The 21,696-nt window shown below is 46.2% G+C and overlaps 2 protein-coding genes across 6 annotated transcripts in view; one reads left to right on the top strand and one right to left on the bottom strand.

Annotated features, from left to right (window-relative positions):
* Positions 1-6,261, top strand: part of FOXK2 (forkhead box K2) — a 69,198-nt gene extending 62,937 nt beyond the window's left edge. For 4 of the 5 annotated variants that reach the window (XM_017743195.1, XM_017743194.1, XM_017743193.1 and 1 more), the window contains 3 exons: positions 220-516; positions 898-1,107; positions 4,047-6,261. In XM_017743195.1, coding sequence (XP_017598684.1) covers positions 220-516; positions 898-1,107; positions 4,047-4,243 — 704 coding nt within the window. In that variant the 3' untranslated portion in view covers positions 4,244-6,261. The remainder of the gene's footprint in view (positions 1-219; positions 517-897; positions 1,108-4,046) is intronic. The other variant, XM_017743196.1, reaches the window with a different exon arrangement.
* Positions 6,262-8,242: 1,981 nt separating this feature from the next.
* Positions 8,243-17,136, bottom strand: WDR45B (WD repeat domain 45B). The gene is made up of 9 exons (XM_008640551.2): positions 17,028-17,136; positions 15,189-15,290; positions 14,508-14,595; positions 13,886-13,980; positions 13,416-13,606; positions 11,528-11,613; positions 10,649-10,750; positions 10,034-10,155; positions 8,243-9,731 (listed from the first exon to the last, which is right to left on the bottom strand). The coding sequence occupies exons 1-9, from the start codon at positions 17,083-17,085 to the stop codon at positions 9,625-9,627; spliced, it is 951 nt and encodes a 316-aa protein (XP_008638773.1). The 5' UTR covers positions 17,086-17,136; the 3' UTR covers positions 8,243-9,624.
* Positions 17,137-21,696: the final 4,560 nt, after the last annotated feature.

Here is a 21,696-nt window from a genome sequence, read left to right as displayed (position 1 = left end):
AAATGGCTCTTACTGAGCCAGTACAGCCCCTTACTTTGAGCCTGGAGATGGGAATAGCCACTTTTCCTAACCTTCATTGTACAGTATTTTTTGGCTCATTCAGGCATTAGTGAAGGACCTTATTAATTGTCTGAGGTTTTAGTGTGAAGTTTAAAAGAATGACTGGCTTAAAAGAAATAACTAAAACTGGCAGTCTAATTTTGACCTCTTTCTTGGTAGGATCACCTCTCTCTAGCCAGCCAGTTTTAATTACTGTACAACGGCAGCTACCGCAAGCTATCAAACCTGTCACCTACACTGTTGCAACTCCCGTGACAACATCGACCTCCCAGCAGCCTGTAGTTCAGACAGTTCATGTTGTGCACCAGATCCCAGCTGTGTCAGTCACCAACGTGACTGGATTAGCACCAGCAAACACTTACACTGTCGCAGGACAGGCGGTCGTCACACAAGCTGCTATGGTCACCCAGCCCAAGGTAGAACCTCAAGAGAATGGAGACCACAAGGAAGTCAAAGGTGAGAACCTGTGGGGGTTGTTTTGGGACTCCTTTATACAGAGGGATCAGTATTTGGAACCTAGAATCACAGAACCATAGAACAGTTTGGTTTGGAAGGACCTTAAAGTCCATCTTGTTCCACCCCCTGCCCATGGGCAGGGACATCTTCCACTATCCCAGGTTGCTCCAAGCCTCGTTCAGCCTGGCCTTGAACACTTCCAGGGCTGGGGCATCAATACTTGAAGTGTTTGGCTAAAACTGAACATTTCGAATTGTAGTTTCTCAGATACACTGGAGCGAGTAATAAAACAACACACTTCACTGAGGGTTGATTGAGTGAAACCAAGTGGTCCCTGAGCACTTTGTTATTTTTAACCATGTTTTCTCTCCTGTTTTTCAGTGAAAGTGGAGCCTCTCCCTGCTATTAGCCATGCTGCAATAGGAGCTGCCGGTCGTATCATCCAGACATCGCAGCCCACGCCCTTACAGACAGTTACCATAGTGCAACAGGCGCCGCTGGGGCAGCACCAGCTGCCCATAAAAACTGTAACGCAGAACGGAACGCACATCGTGCCCCTCAGCACGGCCGTGGCGGGGGGGGGGCGGGCGGGGGCGGCCGAGGGGGGGCCTGGCTGCCTCTGCCTCCTCTGCTCGCGTCCCTCCTGCTTAGAGCGGGAGCTGAGCTCTGCACAGGCTTTAGCTCGCAGCCTGCAAGGGCTGCTTCCCTCTCTCTTGGTAAGAACCAGAGTTTCTCTTCACTAAGGGTTGCCTGAACATCTTTTTGTTCCCTCTGTGGTTGTTATAGGGATGTAGTTAGAGGTGACAACCCATCCTCTCTCCTCTTTAAACTAGGATAGAAACAAGTTTTAGAAGAAGTTCCTGTAAAACAGAGCTGTTAGAATGGTGCCTGCTCCCAGGTGGTTTGTTGGAAGCCACCAACAGGAAAACCAGAACTTGCTTGTGGGTTGGCTCTTTGAACTGTTACTTTTTATTCTGATTTTATTGAACCTGTACTGAAAAGACTGAGATTCTGGAAGATTTTGAGGTGGTTCTTGTCTGAATCAGTCATTCCCATCTGGGACTCTGCAGGCTGAGTGGGCAGCGGTGCTTTGTCATCATTCCATCCATTCCCTCTTGCTCACAGCACGGGCAGGTTTGCTCTGCTGGCAGGTGCACACAGCTTGTTCTAACAGTTTTGCTTTGAGTATTATCTGACACTGAAGGAGAGGGTTTTTTGTCATAAAATACGTTTACAGAAATATTTTTAGGGTTATCTTATATCAATTTATTACCTGCATTTCTGCTCGAAAGTCTTCCTAACGGAGTGAATTATCTGCTTCATTTCCTTTTTACTCCTTTGCCATCACTGACATTTATAGGTCAGTGTTCTGGCTGCTGCCACTTCACTTCCAGCTTAAGAGCAGCAAAAGCATCACAGTCAGACTTGAGGTGCACTTTCTGTGTCAGAAGGGATGTGTGAATAGAGCTGGGAGCCATGTGAAGTATACTGAAAAGCTATTTTTAAAAGTAAGGAATAATTCTTTGTCTCTTTTCCCTGGATTCTGAAAACTCAGCTGATTTCAACATGGTCCCTGCCAGGACAGCCGAGGGCTGCAGGGTGTGTGCAGGGAATGTGGCAGCACACAGGAGTGGAGTTGTGATGTGTCTCTGTGTGTGGTGGGTGTGGAGCGAGGTGTGCTCCAGGTGCTGGTCTCTTGTTACAGTAACTCCTAAACCAGCAAGAAACCAGGTAATTCTCAGGCAAAGCATCTGGGCCCACAGAAACACAGACTTGTGTTTGTCTGCATGTGTCTGTGTAACACGCACACGGCTGTGTTCACACACACGTTTGTGTTTGGTGAAAGAAGGTTTGTGCCACCTGAGAAGAAAGAAATCCAGAGCAGATGCTGTTCCTGTTCCATTTTCCACGTGTAGTAAAGCAGGTGCTTTCAGATCCTGCTCTCAGCAGAACAGCTCGGCAGCGCTGCCTGGTCCTTGTGAGTCAGCTGAGAGCTCTGGGGTCCAAAAGAAACTCACAATTCTTACTGTACAATAAAATTTCATAACTCAGTATTCTGTATCTCAGCTTTCAGTGTAGATTTCAAACATCATCATTCTTTTGTGTGTTTCCTACTCCCACAAACCAGCTGTGGCTGCAGCCAAAGGGTCTCTGGTTACCCACCAGACCCCGGAGTGAAAAATCACAGAATCACAGAAGGGTTTGGGTTGGGACGGACCTTAAAGCTCATTTCATTCCCTCCCCCTGCCATGGGCAGGAACACTTTCCACTGGAAGAGTGCAGTAGAATAGTGCAGTGATTGTCTTAATGTGTGCTTGAAGGTGAGGTCTTGTTTTTATTTAAGCAACACAAAAGTTGCAGGAAGGCCTTTTATTCAGAAGTTCCATCTCCATGGCTCCTATTCAGAAATGGTACAAGGAATATCTTTTCTAATGGGAGCTGAATGACTTCTGAGATTCCAGAGCAAATTGATTTACAGCTTGGTTCATGCAGAGGTGATACTCTCTAGGATAGCTTACTAATAACTAGCTACAAGTTTAGCAAGTAATAATTTCTCATGGGCTTGATATTTCATCTCCACTAGCAGGGAATGCCATGATAATGTCAGGGAAATGATGCTGAGGGAAGGGATCAAGAAAAAAGCAGGTGGTTTGATAATGTTTAGATAAAGTTTCATGAAATGCAATGAACAAGTAAACCTGTAATTAGCATTTTGCATTCTTTGCAAAGACATTTGATTAGTGAATTTAACCAGGGCCGATGTTGAGGAAGGGGCTGCTCACAGGCAGAGGGAGGAACCTCAGGGGTCTCAAGGTTTGTACTCACCCATGAGTGGTGCCTCATCCACGGAAGGAGAAAGATTGAAATCCTGTATGGGATGCTTGAACTGTATCTCTGCTGCTGTGATTCAGCTGAACACTTGCATTTTGTCGCCTGGGTCATTGCTGGCCACTGGGACTTGTTCCAGCCCTGCCTTCTCCTTAGCTGTGGGCAAATGCCTCATTTCCCATCACAGGGGAATTGCTGCTTGTGTCGTGTGCTCTCCTGACTCTGTGAATTCCAGAACTTCCCTCCAGTAACCTACAGCCCCTGCTGGGTCTGGCATGGTCCTGCTCTCCTTCCAGGCCACATCACACATCTGCAGTGATCAGAGACCTGGCCAGAACCTACCAAAGGGGGTTTTGAATCCGCTTCTGTTCTGTCACAAGTTACGGTGTGGATTTGCTAAATCTTCAGTCATCAAATCCTTCCCTGTCTTCAGCTTCCCAGTGGCTAAATGGAGCTGCTTCCCTGTTCTCCCATCTGGGTCCAAATCTGTGTGAATGTTGAGCGATTTGGGAAAATGTCCTTAATGTGCACAGCAGGTTTGTGCAGATTAAACAATCACACCAGAATCTCACCTGGGCCTGCCAATACCCCACGTGGTACCAATAAAGGAACTGATCATTTAATGACAGTGCAGGTTTGCTTCCTGTGTCCTCTGATTGACAAGGATCAGGGTGCTGAAGTTTGTATTCTCTTTTTTGCAGCTGCTGCAAGTCCTCTGCATATGTTAGCAACCCACGCGTCCGCATCGGCATCGCTTCCCACCAAGCGCCAGAATGGAGACCAGTCAGAACAGCAGGAACTCAAACGTATCAAAACAGAGGATGGAGAGAGCATAGTCATAGCTGTGAACGTGGACACCCCACCCGTGGCAGTGAGTGACAAAGGCAGCCAGAACTAGAAACTTAGGGGAGTTTTCTTTTTTTTTTTTTAAAAAAAAAAAAAAAAAAACACAAAAAACCAACAAAAACAAACTCCGTGGTGCCAAAAGGAGACACTTAAATCTAACACCTAAAATGTTGGAACATGTTCTCACGCAGTGGGGAAAGGGGCCCTGTGATCAGACTTCAACTTTCAGCACTGAAACAAAACCCAACACAGGTGGCCTTAAAACTCGGTAATTTAAAGTCAAACTGCAGAACCATGTTGTTGTAGAGGCTGTGCCCCCGCCCCTCCTGCCCCACGGACTGTGTGTGCTGGGAGGGCTGCAGCTTTAACAGGATCTGTCAGATTATTTCCAGGACTGAGGATCTCAGTGTAACGGCAGCATGATAGCGCTTAGTGTGACTGGTTTCAAACGATTGTATATTCCTAAAGGGAACAGAGGCAGGAGCCATTCCGACACCGTGGCAGCTAAGCCTTTCCGATCCACCCACCCATGCAGTTGTTGATAGATATGCAGTATTTTGTTGTTCACATGTGGAATTAGAAATTTTTGAGGTGTATTTTCATTTCTTTGCAAAACAATGGGGTCTTTGACATTTCAAATCACTCCATTTCTACTCCGGAAACTTTGGAATCACACAACTACTTTTCATGTGAAATTTTGTTTGGTAAAAAACTGAATGTAGGGTTTTTTTAACCAACGGAATGATTTACTTTTGTCTGTCCTGTTCAAGTTCAGATAAAGCTACTTTATTACATCTGCAAATTTTCATATTTTAGCAGTTGCCTGATAAATTTAATCAAATTTTATTACCATGTGTAGTGATCAAACGCTTCTTTGGGCTTGCATGTAACTGATTAGAAACTCTGATGTAAATGAGCCGTTAACTGACGTAAAGAACTGCTATGGATTTGACCAGAGCTGCACTTACCTGTTTCTCTCTCTGCTACCTTTTGCTGTTTGTTACTTTGTGTTGACTTTGACTGTCCCTGGCATATTTTTCCAGTCTAAAGTAAAACAAGAGTCTCGCTTAATATTGTGTATGTTTAAGATAACAGACTGTTCTTCATTTAGAAAGATAAAATTCTTTATCACAAGTCCTTTTAAAAAGAGTAAAATTATCTTGTCAGAGGTATATTCGATATTTTTAAGCTTAAGCACCCTTCAGTAGAAATTAATCTGCCCCATTTCTCCGTAACACTTTGATGTCAGACACTGACCTCGGGGTCTCCATGACCAGTAGCTGTTGTGGTTTTCTAACAGTGGCTACCAGATTATGGTAATAATTTTTTTTTTTTTTTTTAAGTGTGTGTTCTGCAGTTGAACATTTTAAAATGTATCGGTAATTTCTCACTTTAATGTGGTAATAGATTCCACTTTACATTTCAAAATTCAATTGAAACAAGGCTGCTGTTCAGTCTTCAACTCACACAACGTCTTAGTTCCTCCTGCAGCCAGGTGAGTGGGAGCCGGAGCGTTGCCTCCATCGGAATCTGGTTTTTGTCCTGTTCTGTAATAAAGATGCATTATTTATATTTCCTTTCCTGCTACGAAAGGAAAAACTGTATTTTCATGATGGACTGAACAGTTTGGAGTGGTTATTTTAGGCAGCTTTTTGGAAACTATTTACCTAAAGACCAAATATGAGAAATCTGTACAAGTTTTGTGTTCATCTACACAATGGAACTGTTACAATGTCTCTGCAGATAATACATTAAAAAACTATGAAAAAAAAACTCTACACAAGCTGGATTTATAACAGGCATTTAAAAAAAAAAGCATAACCTGAAAAGAAGCATTTCTGTACAATTGCAACGTTTTCTTTAGAGGTTTTAAAAATAAAAAAAAGTAAAGTTTTAACATACTTTTTTTAAGAAAAAAGAAATCCAGTACTAGTAATTTAATTTGGTGTTGAATGAATTGACTAGAATGTGGTTTATTTTCAGAAGTGAGATCTGTTCACAACTAGGGCTAGGTGAATAATAGTGTATAAGATTTTTTAAAATAAAATTAAATTTTATTCAGCAAATTAACTAAGTTGAAATTCCTCAACAAGTGTGTTTGAAATATTGATGTATATTTGGGGTTAATGCAGCTTCTGTGTCAGACCCAACAAGCCAAGGTGCCCCTTCCTGCCACGCCGTGTCCCGGGAGCCAAGGGCATGGAGGGGCTGGACCATGCTTTGCACTGTTTGGGGCACGTCTCTGCCTTAAGATGGATCATTATTTCTGTAAATAAGTTTTAGGAGATGTCACTTTCTGGAATCACTGTCATGAATGTGGGTTTGGTTTCTGATCCCCTTTTCCTGCATTAGTTACCTTCTGTGTTTCTCATCAGCGTTGGGGAAATGCTTTCAAGGACCAGGAAAGCTTTCCTGGAAGATGGCTCAGGTTTTCACAGCAATGTTTTCAAGAGCTGGGGAGAAACCCAACTCCACAAGCCTTGGGAGGGCTGTGGAACTGCTGGGAAGGGCCACAGTCTTTGGAGCTGAATGGGCAGAACCTGTTCCTTGAATAAAAAGCGTGGTCGAATGGTCTGAACAAACAATCCTTGGGGAAGAAGAAGAAAATAGCTCAAGATGGAGGCAGTGAAATGGCGTAATTGTTACTGTGCCCCAGAAGCAGCTGGAGCAGTGTGACCCAGCCCCAGGCCGGCATCATTCCGTGGCCGTTGTGTCCACACAGCCCTTCTGTCCTGTGTCTGTAAGAACTGGTGATGTCTCACATCTCCAACTGCACTGATTAATTGTGTATTTTCTCCTTTACTGTGAATACCTAAAGGTTCTGAAAGAAATCCTTGTATTCCACAGTTTGTGCTGGCAAATACCTGGAATTACTGTAGAATTTGTGCACCAACTCATTAGTTTTCCTGTCAGGATTCTGAACTGTGACACACGTACTGTGGAAAGAGATGGCAAAATGAGGAGAGAAGGTAATCCCCGTCCTTTAGGAGTGGATGGGGGTGGGAATACGTGGAGTTCCAGGAACAGTCGTGTTTTAGACTTGCTGTGCAAGCTCTCTGCTTTCCTGGGGGCTGGGGGTGATCCCGTGGCCGTGTGGTACCACCAGTCTGTCAGTGCCAGCTACAGGGCCCACAAACCCCACAGCACTGTTTCTTTTCCAAGGAAGTGACTGACTGAGCACTGTTCATTTGCTTGTAGAGCTGCTGGTTAAATTCACCTGCGGGAGGCGGCGCAGCAGCGAGCGACGCCGTGAAGCACTGGCAGAGCAACCTGGAGCCAGCGCCAGGTGCGAAGACTGATTCCTTTGCTGGATTTGGATCCCTGTAAAGCAGCCGTACCTAATCAGAGCCAGTTGCAGGCAGCACAAGAAATCTGAGGTGTGTGTTAGGGTGTTTCAGGGTTAGTGCAGCACTACTGGCTGGCCGCACCGGTGGGGTATTTTCATCCCTGCTGCCACATTGGAGCAGTTGGTCAGGGAAAATTTTACAAGCTCGGTAGAGCTGAAATCTTCCCTGGAAATGTGTTCATAGTCTCTTGTCAGCTCTTGGATAACTGGGACGGGAGGGCAGGGGGTTGGTGCAGCAGCAGGTGAGGACCAGCAAAGCCATTGGAGCAGGTGCAGGAGGCTGGATGGTGGAGTGCAGGAGTTTCCTGGTGCTCTGAGGCGAGTCCCAGTGATGGGACCAGGACTGGCTCCCATCTGCACAGCGAGAGGGGATTTACATCACCCTTGGGGGAAGGGCCCCAGCGCCTTCCCATCGTGTCCTTCTCTGGGGAGACGATGGTTCCAGGTACTCCTCCTGTTGGTCCAGCTGTTAGAGGGTGAGGAGCCTCAGCCCAGCACTGGGGGTGAATGGTGAGGTAAGAACTGGTTTGCACTGGGAAGTTGGACTTGTTTTGGGGCAGAGAACAAGGTACGTGTCCCAGGCAGTGCTCCTGTCTCCTGTTCACACAGCGGGTTCAGCTCCTGTCCTTCACCAGCCACCACTATTGCCTCACATGTTTATTCCTCCAAGCCTGGAGCAATGGAAACCGTGGCTGTGACCATCAGTGAATACAGCAAAGTTAGTCACTTTTATTTAAAAGAAATAACATAGTACAAATAAGTGTGCAAAACAATTCCTGTGGTTAAATACGCATAAAAGCAACATGCAACCTTGACATCAACATGGTAAGTTAGTCCTTAGTAGGTTACATGACACTAAAAGGGATTTGTCAAAGTTAGAGTTTGCAACTGAAGTCACAGAGTGTCAGGGCTGAAGCATCTGTGAAATTAGCTTTCAGGAGAGCAAGACCTCCCTGCCCCAGTGTTTAGTGCCACAGATGCCAAACTTGGGGCTATCTCAGGTTCTGGGTTAGGAGCTTGTGCCTTAGGGCACCAGGGAATAGGGTACCAATTTTTGGGGAAGAGTGTACAAGTCAGTGGGTTCAGTCTAACCTACCTGTCCCTGGGCCAGGAGCAATAATATGCGACAGCTCAAAGGAAAAAATAAGACAAATTTGCAAGTTTAAAGCCATTGCAGACATGGAACTTCCTGCCACCTTGTTCAGTTCTTGTGGTGGACACGTACATGGACTCTCCAGCCTCCCACCTACATCAGTTTGGCAGCAGTTTCACAGCTGTCACACCAGTACCGACTGTTGGATTATGGAAGGAATCACCTCTACAACTACAGGAGCCCTGGGTGCTTGCTGTGCTCACAGAGGAGAGGGAAGCTGGGTCAGCCCTTCCCTAAAGGTGCCTCCAGCTGCTCCACACAGTTTGGCACCTTGGACGGGTAATGCTGATCCCTCACCTGAAGCAGCACGGGCAGGGCCACACCACCACCACCACCCAGCCCTGGGCACCAGGTCAGAGGACAAGCAGGAGTCAATCTACAGGTGTCCCTTGCTCCATCCTTGTCACCTCTTTGTTCCCTCAGCTGTGCCAGGGGAGGGGAGAGGCAGGACTCCTGCTCCTGGCCAAGCTGGTGGAGAAAGCATGACCCAGAGTGTTCCCCCACTCCCAGCCATGCAGTGGAAGTAAAGCAATGCCTAAAATCTTCTGGCTTCACATCCCTTTTCCTAAGGCCGGCCAAAGGTGTGAACAGCCCCCGCAGAGCTTTCCCTGTGGCAGGCACTCATGTTGGAGCTACAGTCATGTCACAGTTTAGACTAAAGAGAAACCCAATAGGCACAAGCTTGTTGAAAGCCACATCTTGAAAACTTGAGTTGGTGACAGTAACCCAAAGAGATTTTAATGATGAATACTTGCAGAAATGAGAACAAACATATGTAGTCCACTACTTCAGAGCTGCTTGTGATCATGTTGAGCCAGGCTTCTCCATGAGCTCTGCTGAACTTCTGGATCAGTACTGGACATTCAGATACTGTCCCTCAAAGGTGCGGAGTGGCCGAGGCAGGATTTTGACCCGTACACTCCCCTCCACTCAGTCAAAGCTTGTCGTCTGTCATTTCTAGGAACTGAGCGTACACATCCCTTGAGCATTCCCCTTTTTGGTTGAATAAGAACTTGTAGTAGCTGCCATCTGCACATATTGCTGCAACACAAACAAGGAGGGTCAGTGGGGCTGTGCCAGAGGCGCCTTCCTCTTCTCCAGCTCCAGCGTAACCTGCCCCTCAGGCTCACAGAGGTGCTCTGGAGGGACCCCTGGGCCACCAGCCCTGTGAGCCCCGTGCTGTGCCAGCCCTGTGCCTCCCTCCCTGGGCAGTGGGAGCAGCCAGAGCTCTTGGCTGACAGGGACACACAGCCCTGTCTCAGCAGAGTGTTCCCTCCCTCCAAGCCAGCACAGTTCAAAGCCTGGTTCTCCAGCCAGAACCTGGGGACGCCTCCATCACTCACCTATGACAGCATTTGGCTCTGTTCCAAAGGCACAAATGCACGGAGAGCCTGAGGGAACCTGGAATTTGGAAAAACTCCATTTGGAACTGAAGTATTTGGGGAGAAAGGTGGCAGAGGCCAAACTGAAAGAGAAAACAAACACATTAACAGGTTGGTAAGGTGTTGACTGGAGTGGATTCAGAGCTGCTGGAGTGATTGAACAAGGTGCAGGGTTCACACTGCTTTTTATTATCTTTAAGTAAGTATCAGATAACCTGAGTAATTCCCCTTCTCAGGAAGGGAGACACTACAACTACCTTGCTGGCTTTAAGTGACTGCAAAAACTGCCAGAAGAATTGATTTTTAGTAGAGGAAGGTGTCCACAAAGTATGTGAGGGGCTAAACCCTATTAAAACCTACACTGACCCTCTACTGAAATGCTACAGCCCCACAAAGGACAGCAGGAACTTGGCAGTTACTAGAGAGTCCTAAATCTGCAGCTTCACTCCAGCCCAGCAGATAAATTTTTCCACCTTGGCAGTGTAGAGATTTTGCTACTGAGTGACAGGGCCAGGGTTTTAAATGCAATTCAAAGCACAAGGACCCCCCAGGGCTTCAGAACGGCTCCATCCCTACCTTGACTGCTTATTTCTTTTTGGGTCTTCTGCAGCAAAAATGTGGACTGTGCCGTGGTCACTGGAGACGCAGATGAGGGAAGCATCCTGGTTGAAGTTAATACTGCAGAGAGCACAGACAGCTGCAGGATTTCTCCTGGGACAGACCCACAGCCCTGGCACAGACAGTTCTGCTGCTGCAGTTGTGCACAGCAGCTGCCAGCCAGGGTGGTAACAGCTCCTCGGGAGGAGCTGGGGCTCCCCCGACCCAGGGCTGCTTTGGGATGAACAGGCTGCACTCGGAACAGGGCCTGCAGTGGCAGCAGCAGCAGCCCTGACGTGGCCACCACTGGCGTGGGTCACTCTGGCAGAAGGAAACGCACGAGCCCTGCTCTGAGGAGCGGGCAAAACGTGCAACACTGCTACCCCACAGTGGGGCTCGGCCCAGGAATGGGAGTTTTCATGGGGAATGGGCAGAGAGTCTCCCTGCTCCTGGAATAGCCCCACCTCTGCCCTGGGTGCTCCCCTGCACAGCAGAATGTGGTGATAAAGCTCCCCTTGCCCCCGAGCTCGCTCCAGGCCCCTGAGCAGCGTTCAAGTGCATCAGGGCACTCCCTGCGTGTCAGTGGGAAGTTCAGCATCCCCCAGTTCCCAGCTGGGCTGAGCAGAGACACGGCCTGGCAGCAGCCACAGCTGTCCCTGGTCCTGTAACCTGTGCCAGGCTTCACAGAGCTCCCAGCTCCTGCCTTCCCCTGCCAGCAGTGAGCCCAGAGGGAGATGCAGAGGCCCAGAGTAGCTCTGGGACCTCTGAGTGCTGGGGATACCACACCCATCCTGTGCTAGCTGAGGGGCTCAGCACAGCCAGACCCAGAGATGGCACAGCAGAAGCAGCTGAACGTACCAGTATATATTGGCTGCTTGTGATCCTCGACGTAGCTCCTGGATTAAATGCCCTGATGAAGTATCAAATATTCTTATGAGGGTCCCCTTGGAAAGGAATCAAGCATTGTATTAGGAAAGGCAGAAGACTGTCTTTACATCTGTGAATCCTAAAATTGTGTCTGACCAGCATGCCCCTGCACACACTGCTCATGTTTTCTTCTTGGCAGATTTGCAAATCTCTCTTAATTTTGGGGAAGAACACTGGCTTCCCCACACACCATCACCACAATGTTACAATGCCTTAGTGTACAATCTCATCACTTAGTGACCCAGGAGTCTCTTTCAGTTCTGTTCTAAGGCTCTGGTTGGTGCAGAGTGTGCCCAGGATCTGTGGGTCACTTCTGCCATGCTCCCCTCAGTACTACGCCATTTTTCATTGATGCTGTGCAATTCTTTTCCACGAAATATAATCAAGCTGTGGCTGGTCTTGTCTTAAAATTGGTTCAATTGACATAATCTAGAAGAATGAGTTACCACACACTCATGATTTGTATTGATCCAAATCTGAGGCACCCCCCAGTCAGGTGATGGAACGCTGCACTGGGAAACTGTCCTTCAGCTGGAGTAAACCCAGCTTGACAGCAGAGCTGCAGAGCAAGCCAGTGAGTCTCAAATAAAGGGATCAACAAATCAGGGGTACCTTCCTCTGATGAGGACTGGGTGTACACTGGGTTGTGCCTCATCACCCGCAGCTCCTGTTACACACCCAGTTAACAGAGGCAGCTCTCCAGTCACACACCAGGAAGTAACAACCCAGCAGAGAAAGACTTGGTAAAGCCAGTTTAGTTTTGACTTAAGAGACAGGCTTGAAATGTTTGCTGACTGTGCCCAGACTCCTAGTTCAGTTGGAAAATAAAAGCTGTTTGAACTTCTTCTCTATGCAAAACAAGGAATGTTTAATACAAACGCAGCAGATAATGGTTCTATTTAGCAATGGAGTTGGCAGCTTTAGAACTCTGTTTAGAAGACATGCAGTCATTAAGCTTAGGAGAGACTTGGGATACATTTTGTTTTTTTAAACTGAGTGACAGGCTGGGCAGTAGAAACTATGTGAAACAGAAACTTGTTGTATTAATTTGGCTTGTCCTTAAGAAACTCATTTCAGTGGAAGAAAGCAGCAAGAGCTCTGCTTGCCTCAGGGAGATGGGTCCATCTGCCTGACATTCCCTTGGGAGATGAATGCCCTGGCAGCCTCACAGTGGTTCCCAGGGAGAAGGCAGCTCTGTCACATTTGCCTCTCTCTGCCTCAGCCCAGCACAAGGGATCTGTACTGCATCCTAACTTCAGGTTCTTGTCAGTGTCTTGTCTCTTTAGGCCCATGTAACACGTGGCCACACACTCCATTTCTGTGTGAGGGGGGCAGCTCATGCCATCCTGCTCTGTAACAGGGGCTAAGCCAGAGCAGAACAGAGCCGCCAGTACAACTGAACTATTTGCAAGTATTTCTTTAGCCAGTGGGTTTGGAGTGAATTTAGGCAGAAGATAATAAACGTGAAAGAATGCAAATAAGCTTCCCCTCCACCACTTTTTTTTTTAAATTAACAGTATCTATTGAAGAACACATCAAAGACATGAACTACTTGGGCCAAGCTGTGTTCAAATGTCACTGAAGAATCACTGCTACAGTCACCTAAAACAAATACTACCTCAGGCACAGCCCTTGGCTGTCAGCTGTTTGGGCATCCCAGAGGAGCAGTGAAGATAAAGAAAGACTGGGAGTGCACAGTTCAGTGGCAAATCTTCCCAGAAGGTATTTCTGTGTCTCTCCTCCAAAGGATGTGACTTGCTATTTTATCTCACTACACTAGAACACACAGTAAGTCAGAGGCAGGGGACATCATTCTTACTTTTTCTGATGCTGTTGCAATTCTTGTTCCCTGCAGGTTTAAAGCGATACAGCTCAAGACTCCTTCGTGAGCTGGGATGTCCACAGGAGGCTTCTCCGTGTTAGCCAGATCCACAATCTGCACGTGCCCAGTGTGTGTTCCAGGAAATGCAAGAAGAGAATTATTACTATTTGGACAAAGGACACAGAGACCTGAAAGACAAAAAAAAAAAAAAAATTGGACCATTTCCATTACCTAATCAACGTTTCAAACGTAAGTTTCTAAAATACTGGTAGTTTCAGAATAAGCAAACACCCATGGAATAAATCAGAATCTCATTTTAATGGCTAGTGCAGTATCCCAAAACATCATCTGCAGTGCAGTAAGTGTTTAATGACTTCTAAAGAAGTGACTGAGGCAGCTGAAGATAAATGGCATGGCAAGAACACAATAAACTTCCTTCCATTCCCCAGCCCACATGTACAACTAACCTTTAGGGTTGTAGCAGGTTTCAAAGACGTGCAGCTGGTGGGGATTGTGTGTGAATGTGAAAACTTTAATCATCGAGTCCAAGACAACCACAATTCTGAAACAAACCAGAAGTTCCTGTGACTTGGGGAGGGTAAAACAGGGACACAAACATTCACTCAGACCTGCAAAGGCTTTCTACTGATTTAACAGCCATGTTCTTCCTGCCCTCCCCCGCAACACTCTCCCAGCCTTCAGCAGCCATGCAATGATAAGCCTGCAAAGCACTTTTATCCAGCCCCTCCACCCACGCATACACAGACTCCAGCTGTTCACAGCTGCTCTTGCTCTAGGGATCTGCTGGAATTCTCTTCACACTCCTCCATACCTAGAGAACCAGCAGGAGCCACAGGAGAATATTTCCCTATATTAGGGGACCATAAAGTCTTGTAAGCTTTTCACCAAGGCTTCACACACCAGTATACATAAACTGTGGCCTGTTTACACCTCATGCTTTGGCCCCAAAAGCCTGTTTTACCTGCAATTGCTGGTGTTACAGCAGGATCTTTTCCTTTTTACGAGCAGCTGGAAACAAGTAGGAGCACAAAGCCAAGCTGGGTGTTTGGGCCCCTCTGCTGTACCCACCTGTCCCTTCGCAGCTTCACCGCTTTGACTTCTGTGGAGAACTCTATCTCAATGACAGTCTTCTTCTTCAGGTCATCCCAGATCATGACTAGAACAGTGCAGAGATTGCATTAGACCATCAAGGCATATTCAAAGATCCACAGCTCCCTTATAACAGCTTGTAGTTCCCCAGCAGGTTCACCCAATGGCTAAGCAGCTGCAGACAGGCATCTTGCTAACCAGAAGGCATTGAGCCACTACGTATCAACCCCCTCATTCACTACAATTCATGCAGGCAGGAGCTGGTCAACTCCAACCACAAAAACTGACAATAAAGATACATTTTTCTAAAGAAAAGCAGCTTTTTTGTTTGCTCTGAGGGTTATAAAAGAAATCATGCAGAAGTTGAAAAGGGTAGTACATTTTCCTACAAAGCTTGCCAGGCAGAGAGCTTCCTGCTCCTTGCAGAGTTCACTGTGAGAAGGTCAGCAGGCCTTGGAGAGCAGTCACTGCAGGTACCAGCCTGTTAGCACTGCAACAGCAGTGATGCAACTCACTGCACCACGGTGACTTAAACCTGCTGCAACATCCCCTTCACCCGACCTTCAGGACATCAGCTCATGGCCCTGGGTGTGGGAGCTCTCTGGGCAGTGTCACACAGGGGCAAGGCAGACGTTTGCAGAGTCCATCCCTCGAGCTCACCTTTGTTGGGTGGGTACTTCGGCTTTTTTCCTCCACCTACTAGTGCTAAATAGTTGCAACGAAACAACATTTCGACATGGCCGACACCACCTTCTAGAAACTCTGGAAGACAAATGTTTTATTTAAAACTGTCAGAACCTGTTAAATTGCCATCTCATTTTTACCACTGTTACAACAAAAGCTCGTGTTATGCAGCACATTTCTCAGGCACCTGAGAAGAACAGCATCTTCCTACCCTGGCTGCCCTTAAAAACCAGAGAATGTAAATTCCTTGAAGGTTCTTCATACTGGAGCAGTAAAGCCCTGGATTTCATACAAGCCTTTGTGGTTTCTTCAACAGCACTTCTGAGTTCTGTTTCCTTCCTCAAGAGTTGTACTTGAACACTACCCCCTTCTGCACCAGATCCTCCTCTTGACTCCATTAAAGCAGGACAGCACATTCTGCTATGAAGAGGTGTTATCACTGTGACAAAAAGGTCTACAATATTTACAACTGATAACCTGAAACAATTTAAGAATGTGTAATGCGTTCTGAATCTATGATAGAGCACTGAACATAGTGCTGTACCGGTCTGACAGGCAATGCTTGGATGGGAATTTCTTGGAACTCCTGGATGTAAGACACACAAGCTGGGGTTGCAACAAGACTTGGTTTCATACTGGGTTACAGAGAAAATCAAATGGACAAGCTCCAGCTGGGAGTATCTTGGGCAGGTTTAAAGCTACAGAAACAATGAACAGGATCTCTGTGTACCTACGCAGCCAGTTCACTGTGAGCTCTCCGAATCCACAGGGAAAAGGCAATCTGACTCATAAGAAACTTTTCACCACAGGAGTCCTGGAAGCATCTCCATGCAGAGCTACTGGCAGGGAAAGTTTTGACAAGGAACTCCACAGGACTTCAGGCTAAATCCTGACTCTTTGAGCACACTGTCACAAGTGACAGTCCCAAGGCATGCTGCTTACAGAAGAATTTACTGTTAAGAGCAGAAAATAGTTCGTCAGCTTTGGCCATGTGAACAGTGACTAAAATCCTTGCAGTAGCAAGTGGAAGTGTGCCTGATTTCATAGGAATTGCTAGTTTAAGTACATTTTTCCTCTTATTAAACCCCTTTTATCACCACAGGCTGAAAGTGCTGGGAAACCTGTTTAGCAGCTCACTTCCTATATTTAGGGCTAGAATGACATGGCTCAGTTTCAGTTTCCCATATTTTGACTCAGTTTTGCTGAGTTGTTTGCTTCCTCATAAAAAGCTCCACTGTTAACACAGCTCATCTCCTGACTTCTGTTAAGACACAGGAGTAGCTTTACCACATTCAGATCCTCCCAAATTTTTAAAGCACACATAGAAGGTAAGATTTAGAGCATTAAAGGTCTGAGCTCTCAGTGCTCTTGCAGACAATACTCTTGAGTATGAGAAATGTTACATTCAGATCTCCAGGAAAAAGCCTGGAGTCTTACTGCCACACTGGATCATCCAGATCACCACACAAGAACAGAACAACTTCTGATTGGGTCCACAACACCGCTGCAGGGAGCGACTCCTCCTGCTCGTAAATACCCAGGAAATGCCTCTCCTACTCGGGGGTACAAACATTAGCAACAGCAAACACAACTCCTCATCAGCCAATTGTGCAAATTAACAGCACAGAGACGTTTTACAGGGCAATGGCACGAGTGAGAGTCCCTGTGGGACCAGCAGGAGCAGCCTTTCCTGAGGCTTTATTCAAAGCCTTGCAGGGATGGAAGAGTGAAAGCTGAGCAAGAATCAGTCAGTAAAAAAATGAGGAGGCTGAGCTTCCAACACAGAGCAGCATGGTGTAATAAGTAAGTGTTTACCTTGTTTCTCTTTTTCTTTGAGTGGATCTGCATTATAAACTCGGAATCCATTTTCCATTCCACATGCAAAGCATCCTGTGGTAAAAAGCACATATATATACACATATATAGTAATTGCCAGATACACTCAAGAAGGAAGCAAGAGCCAGAGGGTTAGGAAAGCATTACTCAACAACTGCACGGTTACACTCAAGCTGAAGAGCACTCACAGGCTCTGCTAGTGATGGCAAGTGAAAATCTTTCAGAGAAGTTGTCCTCTATGCTGGCCTGGTGGAAATGTCTTGGTATTGGTTTTAGGCAGGTAAGAAAATAATAGAAGGAAAGGAAACAAATTCCCAACCTACCTGGATCCTGTCCCATGCACTCCAGAGTGCAGGAAACCAGCACTTTAATGTTTATGGTCCAACAGTTATGAAGCAAGCTCGTTCCTTTCTTAATAGATCCAAATTCACTTCATGATTATGACTCTGCTGTGGATGTTTCCAGAGCACAGTGCTCATCAAACAGCTTTTCCAACTGTGCTAACGAGAGCTGACTGCTGTACCATGCCAATAATTATATGCCAATAGCTGAAGTGTAACCCAGGACATAAGCAGAAGCCAGATTAAAACACTCTGGAAAATAATTGTAGCTACTTTTTCATGCAGAAGCATGCATGTGCTTCCTTAGCAGAATCTATTAAACTGCCAGTCCCTTGTCCTGCTCCTTTCCCTGCTAACAGGTGAACACAGGCACTGGTACAAAGAAATGCCACTATGAAGTCAGAGCAATGACAAGTCACCATGAAGCTGCTGTCACTGGCAGCAGCCTGATGGCAGGTTGGTTGCTCACAATTTTTGTGCACTGTACCAAAAATCCAGGTAAAGATCTCTGAGGTACTGGAACATAAGTTCCAGTTACTCTGGTTCTATTCTTATGTACTGCAATGATTTGAAACCCTCAAATAAAAGCTGAGGAGCTCTGTCTAAACACAACCCTTCCCCAAACTCAATACTCCAACAATCACAGGGCATGTGGGGGAAGAAAACAAAACACAAAAACCTATGTCCTTAACCCAAAAGACTCCCAGGTACAGCTTCACCCTGAGGTCCTGCAGTGGCAGTAGTGGAGATCTTGTAAGTGGCTAACGTGCATGTAATAATTATAACAAGATTAGCAACCATATTGAAATAGGCTTTGATGGAACCCGGTTCACTTTGTGTCCTTCCCTCTCAGTGTTGGTTCCCTCTGGCAGCCGGGTCTGTGTGTGCTGCCGTGAACTCGCAGCACGACCGAGCTGCCGCCCCGGGCAGGACACTACTGGGATAGCCAGGGAGCAAACTGCAATGGAAACCTTCCCCTCTATATAAAGCACTGCTGTACAGGATGAGAACAGATCTATTCCTCATAGCTGATCCATATAATTATTTTCCAGCAACAGTTTTCTAATCCCATATTGTATTTCCAGAAAAGTCAAAGGGAAGGGATGCTGCAGCTGTTCCGTAGTAAGAAAGCGCTGTAAGGTTTGAGTTGTGCTAATCCCAGAAACTCCTAACAACCCAAATGAAGCATTCCTGATGCAATCAAACACATACTTTACACTTCCTGCAGTGCCACTACAGCTTTCTGCAGGACCAACCTCATGACTAAGACGTGGGCTGCTTTAATGCCTTGGGAATATCCACATTTTTAACTGAAGACAACACACCAGAACGTGGTGATGTGAGTAACAGTGAAATTCCCCACATGGTCGATCACTACCCACAGAGATATGAAGCTCTCATGCACGGCACTCCTGAGTCAAACAAGAAAAAAAGCCATACAGGAAGACTCCTGTTCCTCCTTCAATTCCAGGTCACAGGAGCAGCTTTGAAGCTTGGTGATTCCCATCTGACTGACTCCTGTTACCAGTGGAATCACAGCTTTGATGGCTACAGCTTGTAAGCCCTTCTGTGAGAGAGCTGGAAGGGGCTGACAGAGAAAGGAACAGTTCCTTAGGTTCATTTCCTTCCATGGGAAGTGCACCTCTCGTTTCAAGCAGGGACAGATGAGCTGAAAAGCCACTGACAAAAGATAACTCAGATCCTTTTTTTTTTAAAAAAAAGTACAGATTACAGAGTTATTTCCCTGACCCACAGTCGTGCTTGTTCCTACAGTAAAAGTGCTATTTGCCACCAGTGCCAGTGAGGCCAGAATGAGTTTTGTTCCTCCAAATCTGCAGAAAAAGGGTTAAATTAATGACCAGCCTAGAAGATGCCACAAGCTGAATATGGCATGCTGGCACAGAGAAACCTGCAGGATTCTTGTAAGCCCTTCTGTGAGAGAGCTGGAAGGGGCTGACAGAGAAAGGAACAGTTCCTTAGGTTCATTTCCTTCCATGGGAAGTGCACCTCTCGTTTCAAGCAGGGACAGATGAGCTGAAAAGCCACTGACAAAAGACAACTCAGATCCTTTTTTTTTAAAAAAAAAGTACAGATTACAGAGTTATTTCCCTGACCCACAGTCGTGCTTGTTCCTACAGTAAAAGTGCTATTTGCCACCAGTGCCAGTGAGGCCAGAATGAGTTTTGTTCCTCCAAATCTGCAGAAAAAGGAAGGGTTAAATTAATGACCAGCCTAGAAGATGCCACAAGCTGAATATGGCATGCTGGCACAGAGAAACCTGCAGGATTTAGGGCCTGAGGTCCCGCAGTGGCAGTAGTGGAGTCCAGGGAAGCGATGATGTCCAGCAGAGTTTCTGCCATGGTGGTTTTCCTTGCCCCCACTAATGCTGTCTAAGGTCAAGAGCACAGAACGCTACCAACACTGCAGGGTACTACAGCAAAGCATTCCAGCCCACTGGAGAAGACTAAATACATAAGTCAAGTGTTTCAACACCAAAACAAACCCACATCTCAGTTTTCAAACCAGCTTTAGGCTGCAACAGTGACATCAGAGAATCGTGTCAGCAATTTACAGGTATGGCCATTTATTACGATGTTTTGTTCCTTCATTTCTGAAGAGCACTTTAGTGTCCTTCTCAAAGCATTAGAAAAGGATCCGAAATCAGGAGCTCACAGTCTCGAAATTGAGAAGCTAAAATCAGAATATTCTGACTTTAAACAACTGACAACTTCAATTTCCTTGTGTTACATTGTTTCTTTATTTTTTTAATTTAAAGCCTAAAAGTAGCAAAGGCACCTGATATAAAACCAGCATCACTCAATTCAGAGTGAGGGAGGCTCATGGCAGAACAACCACGGCTTTTTCATCACTTGCTAGTCAGGGAGATTCAGCCCCAGAGAGACTTCTTCGATGATTCCTCCTGCTCTCCCATCCTTGTGGGATTGGCCAGTCTTAAATTACTAAGAAATTAGGTTATTGTGACAGTACATGCAGACACCCACACTTGTGAGCTTCGGCACCCAAGTGACTCACGTTCTATTCCCGGCAGAAGAAGGAAGCAGGGAGCTTTCCCTCCTCTCTGCTCTCCTTTGGGTGGCCAAATATCACCTGCCCTTCAGCACTTTAGAAGAGCCCTAAACTGATAAAAAGTCATTGTGTTACCTGCAGTGCAACGTCATCACTCCTAACAGGAACAGCTCCAGGAGCTGCCAAACAGAAGCCAGTTGGTTTTTTAATTTGTGTTTTTTGTCATCACTCAATTGCCTGGCCAGGTGAGGTAGGACAGGACATGAATACTGCCAGCTCACAGATTCCCAAGACAAATTCCTCAAGGTGCTTTGGATGTGACATTATTCAAAAAAGGGGTTTATCTTGCATTTATTGCTACAGAACTTAAGGAAGCCTTTGCAACAAACAAGTTTTACACTAAAATGATGATCTTAAGGCATTCTGCAATAAAAGAGAAACTTTTCTTCTTCCACAGCTCTACAAGCCAAGCACCAAATACCACTGCTCCGTTATAGACCCTGCAGATCTGAAATGAAGCTCGTCCTCAAAAATCTTTTTCCATCTCCATTGCAGAGGCAAGATGAAAATAAGTGCAGAGCTGCTGAAAAACAGACTGTTCTATTCTTTTCCAGTCTATGGAATAGCAGGAAGAGAGCTGCCAAGATGCTCACACCTCATTACCTGCTTGGTGTGCTATTGCCAAGATGTCATCAGAGATGTTTGACTAAAATCAACAGAATAACTCGTGTTTACACACAGCTTCAACAGCGTCAGCAACAGCTGCAGTCTACAATGACAGAGCTGCAAGAGTGTCTTAAGCAAGAATATTATTTGTCAAGGCAAAAGGATGTTACAAAATGATGAGCTTCTACTCCTTATCCCGCAAAAATGACACTTACTCATAAGACTGGTGCTATTTTTGTCTTGCAAAATCAGGATGAGGCACATGCACCCCCCTTCTGGAGCAGGCCTTCCCCTCTAACAAAGGGAAGAGATAAGCCAAGGGTGCAGTGGAGATTCACAGGGGTCTGTGTATCAGTGCTTGCCTGCCAGTGTGATTAGTAGTGTTAACCACAATTTTTAAAATACAAACGAGGTAAAACGAAAGAAAAAAGCAGTTACACCACTGATTTTGAATGTGGAATACTTACACTGAGAAAGGGCTGAACTGTGGGCAGTTCCCAAAGAAGCCCCTGAAGCACAGGCTTTGAGGAGCCTGACAGGGCCACACAGAGGGGGCAGCCAACTGCAGCAATCCCCAACAAGCCTGGTCCAGCTCCTTCTCCTCTCCTCTCCCC

This window comes from Corvus brachyrhynchos, unplaced genomic scaffold (assembly GCF_000691975.1).
Source record: "Corvus brachyrhynchos isolate BGI_N302 unplaced genomic scaffold, ASM69197v1 scaffold148, whole genome shotgun sequence".
NCBI lineage: Eukaryota > Metazoa > Chordata > Aves > Passeriformes > Corvidae > Corvus > Corvus brachyrhynchos.
This window is presented reverse-complemented; position numbering and strand designations above follow the sequence as displayed.

Excerpts from the sequence above, each read along its gene's own strand:
- WDR45B (XM_008640551.2), bottom strand. The coding sequence starts at position 17,085 with ATGGAAAATGGATTCCGAGTTTATAATGCAGATCCACTCAAAGAAAAA. Across the intron at positions 11,614-13,415 it reads TTGCAACAGCATCAGAAAAA|GGGACCCTCATAAGAATATT; the intron begins GTAAGAATGATG and ends TTCCTTTCCAAG. Across the intron at positions 9,732-10,033 it reads AGAGCCAAATGCTGTCATAG|CAATATGTGCAGATGGCAGC; the intron begins GTGAGTGATGGA and ends TTTGTGTTGCAG.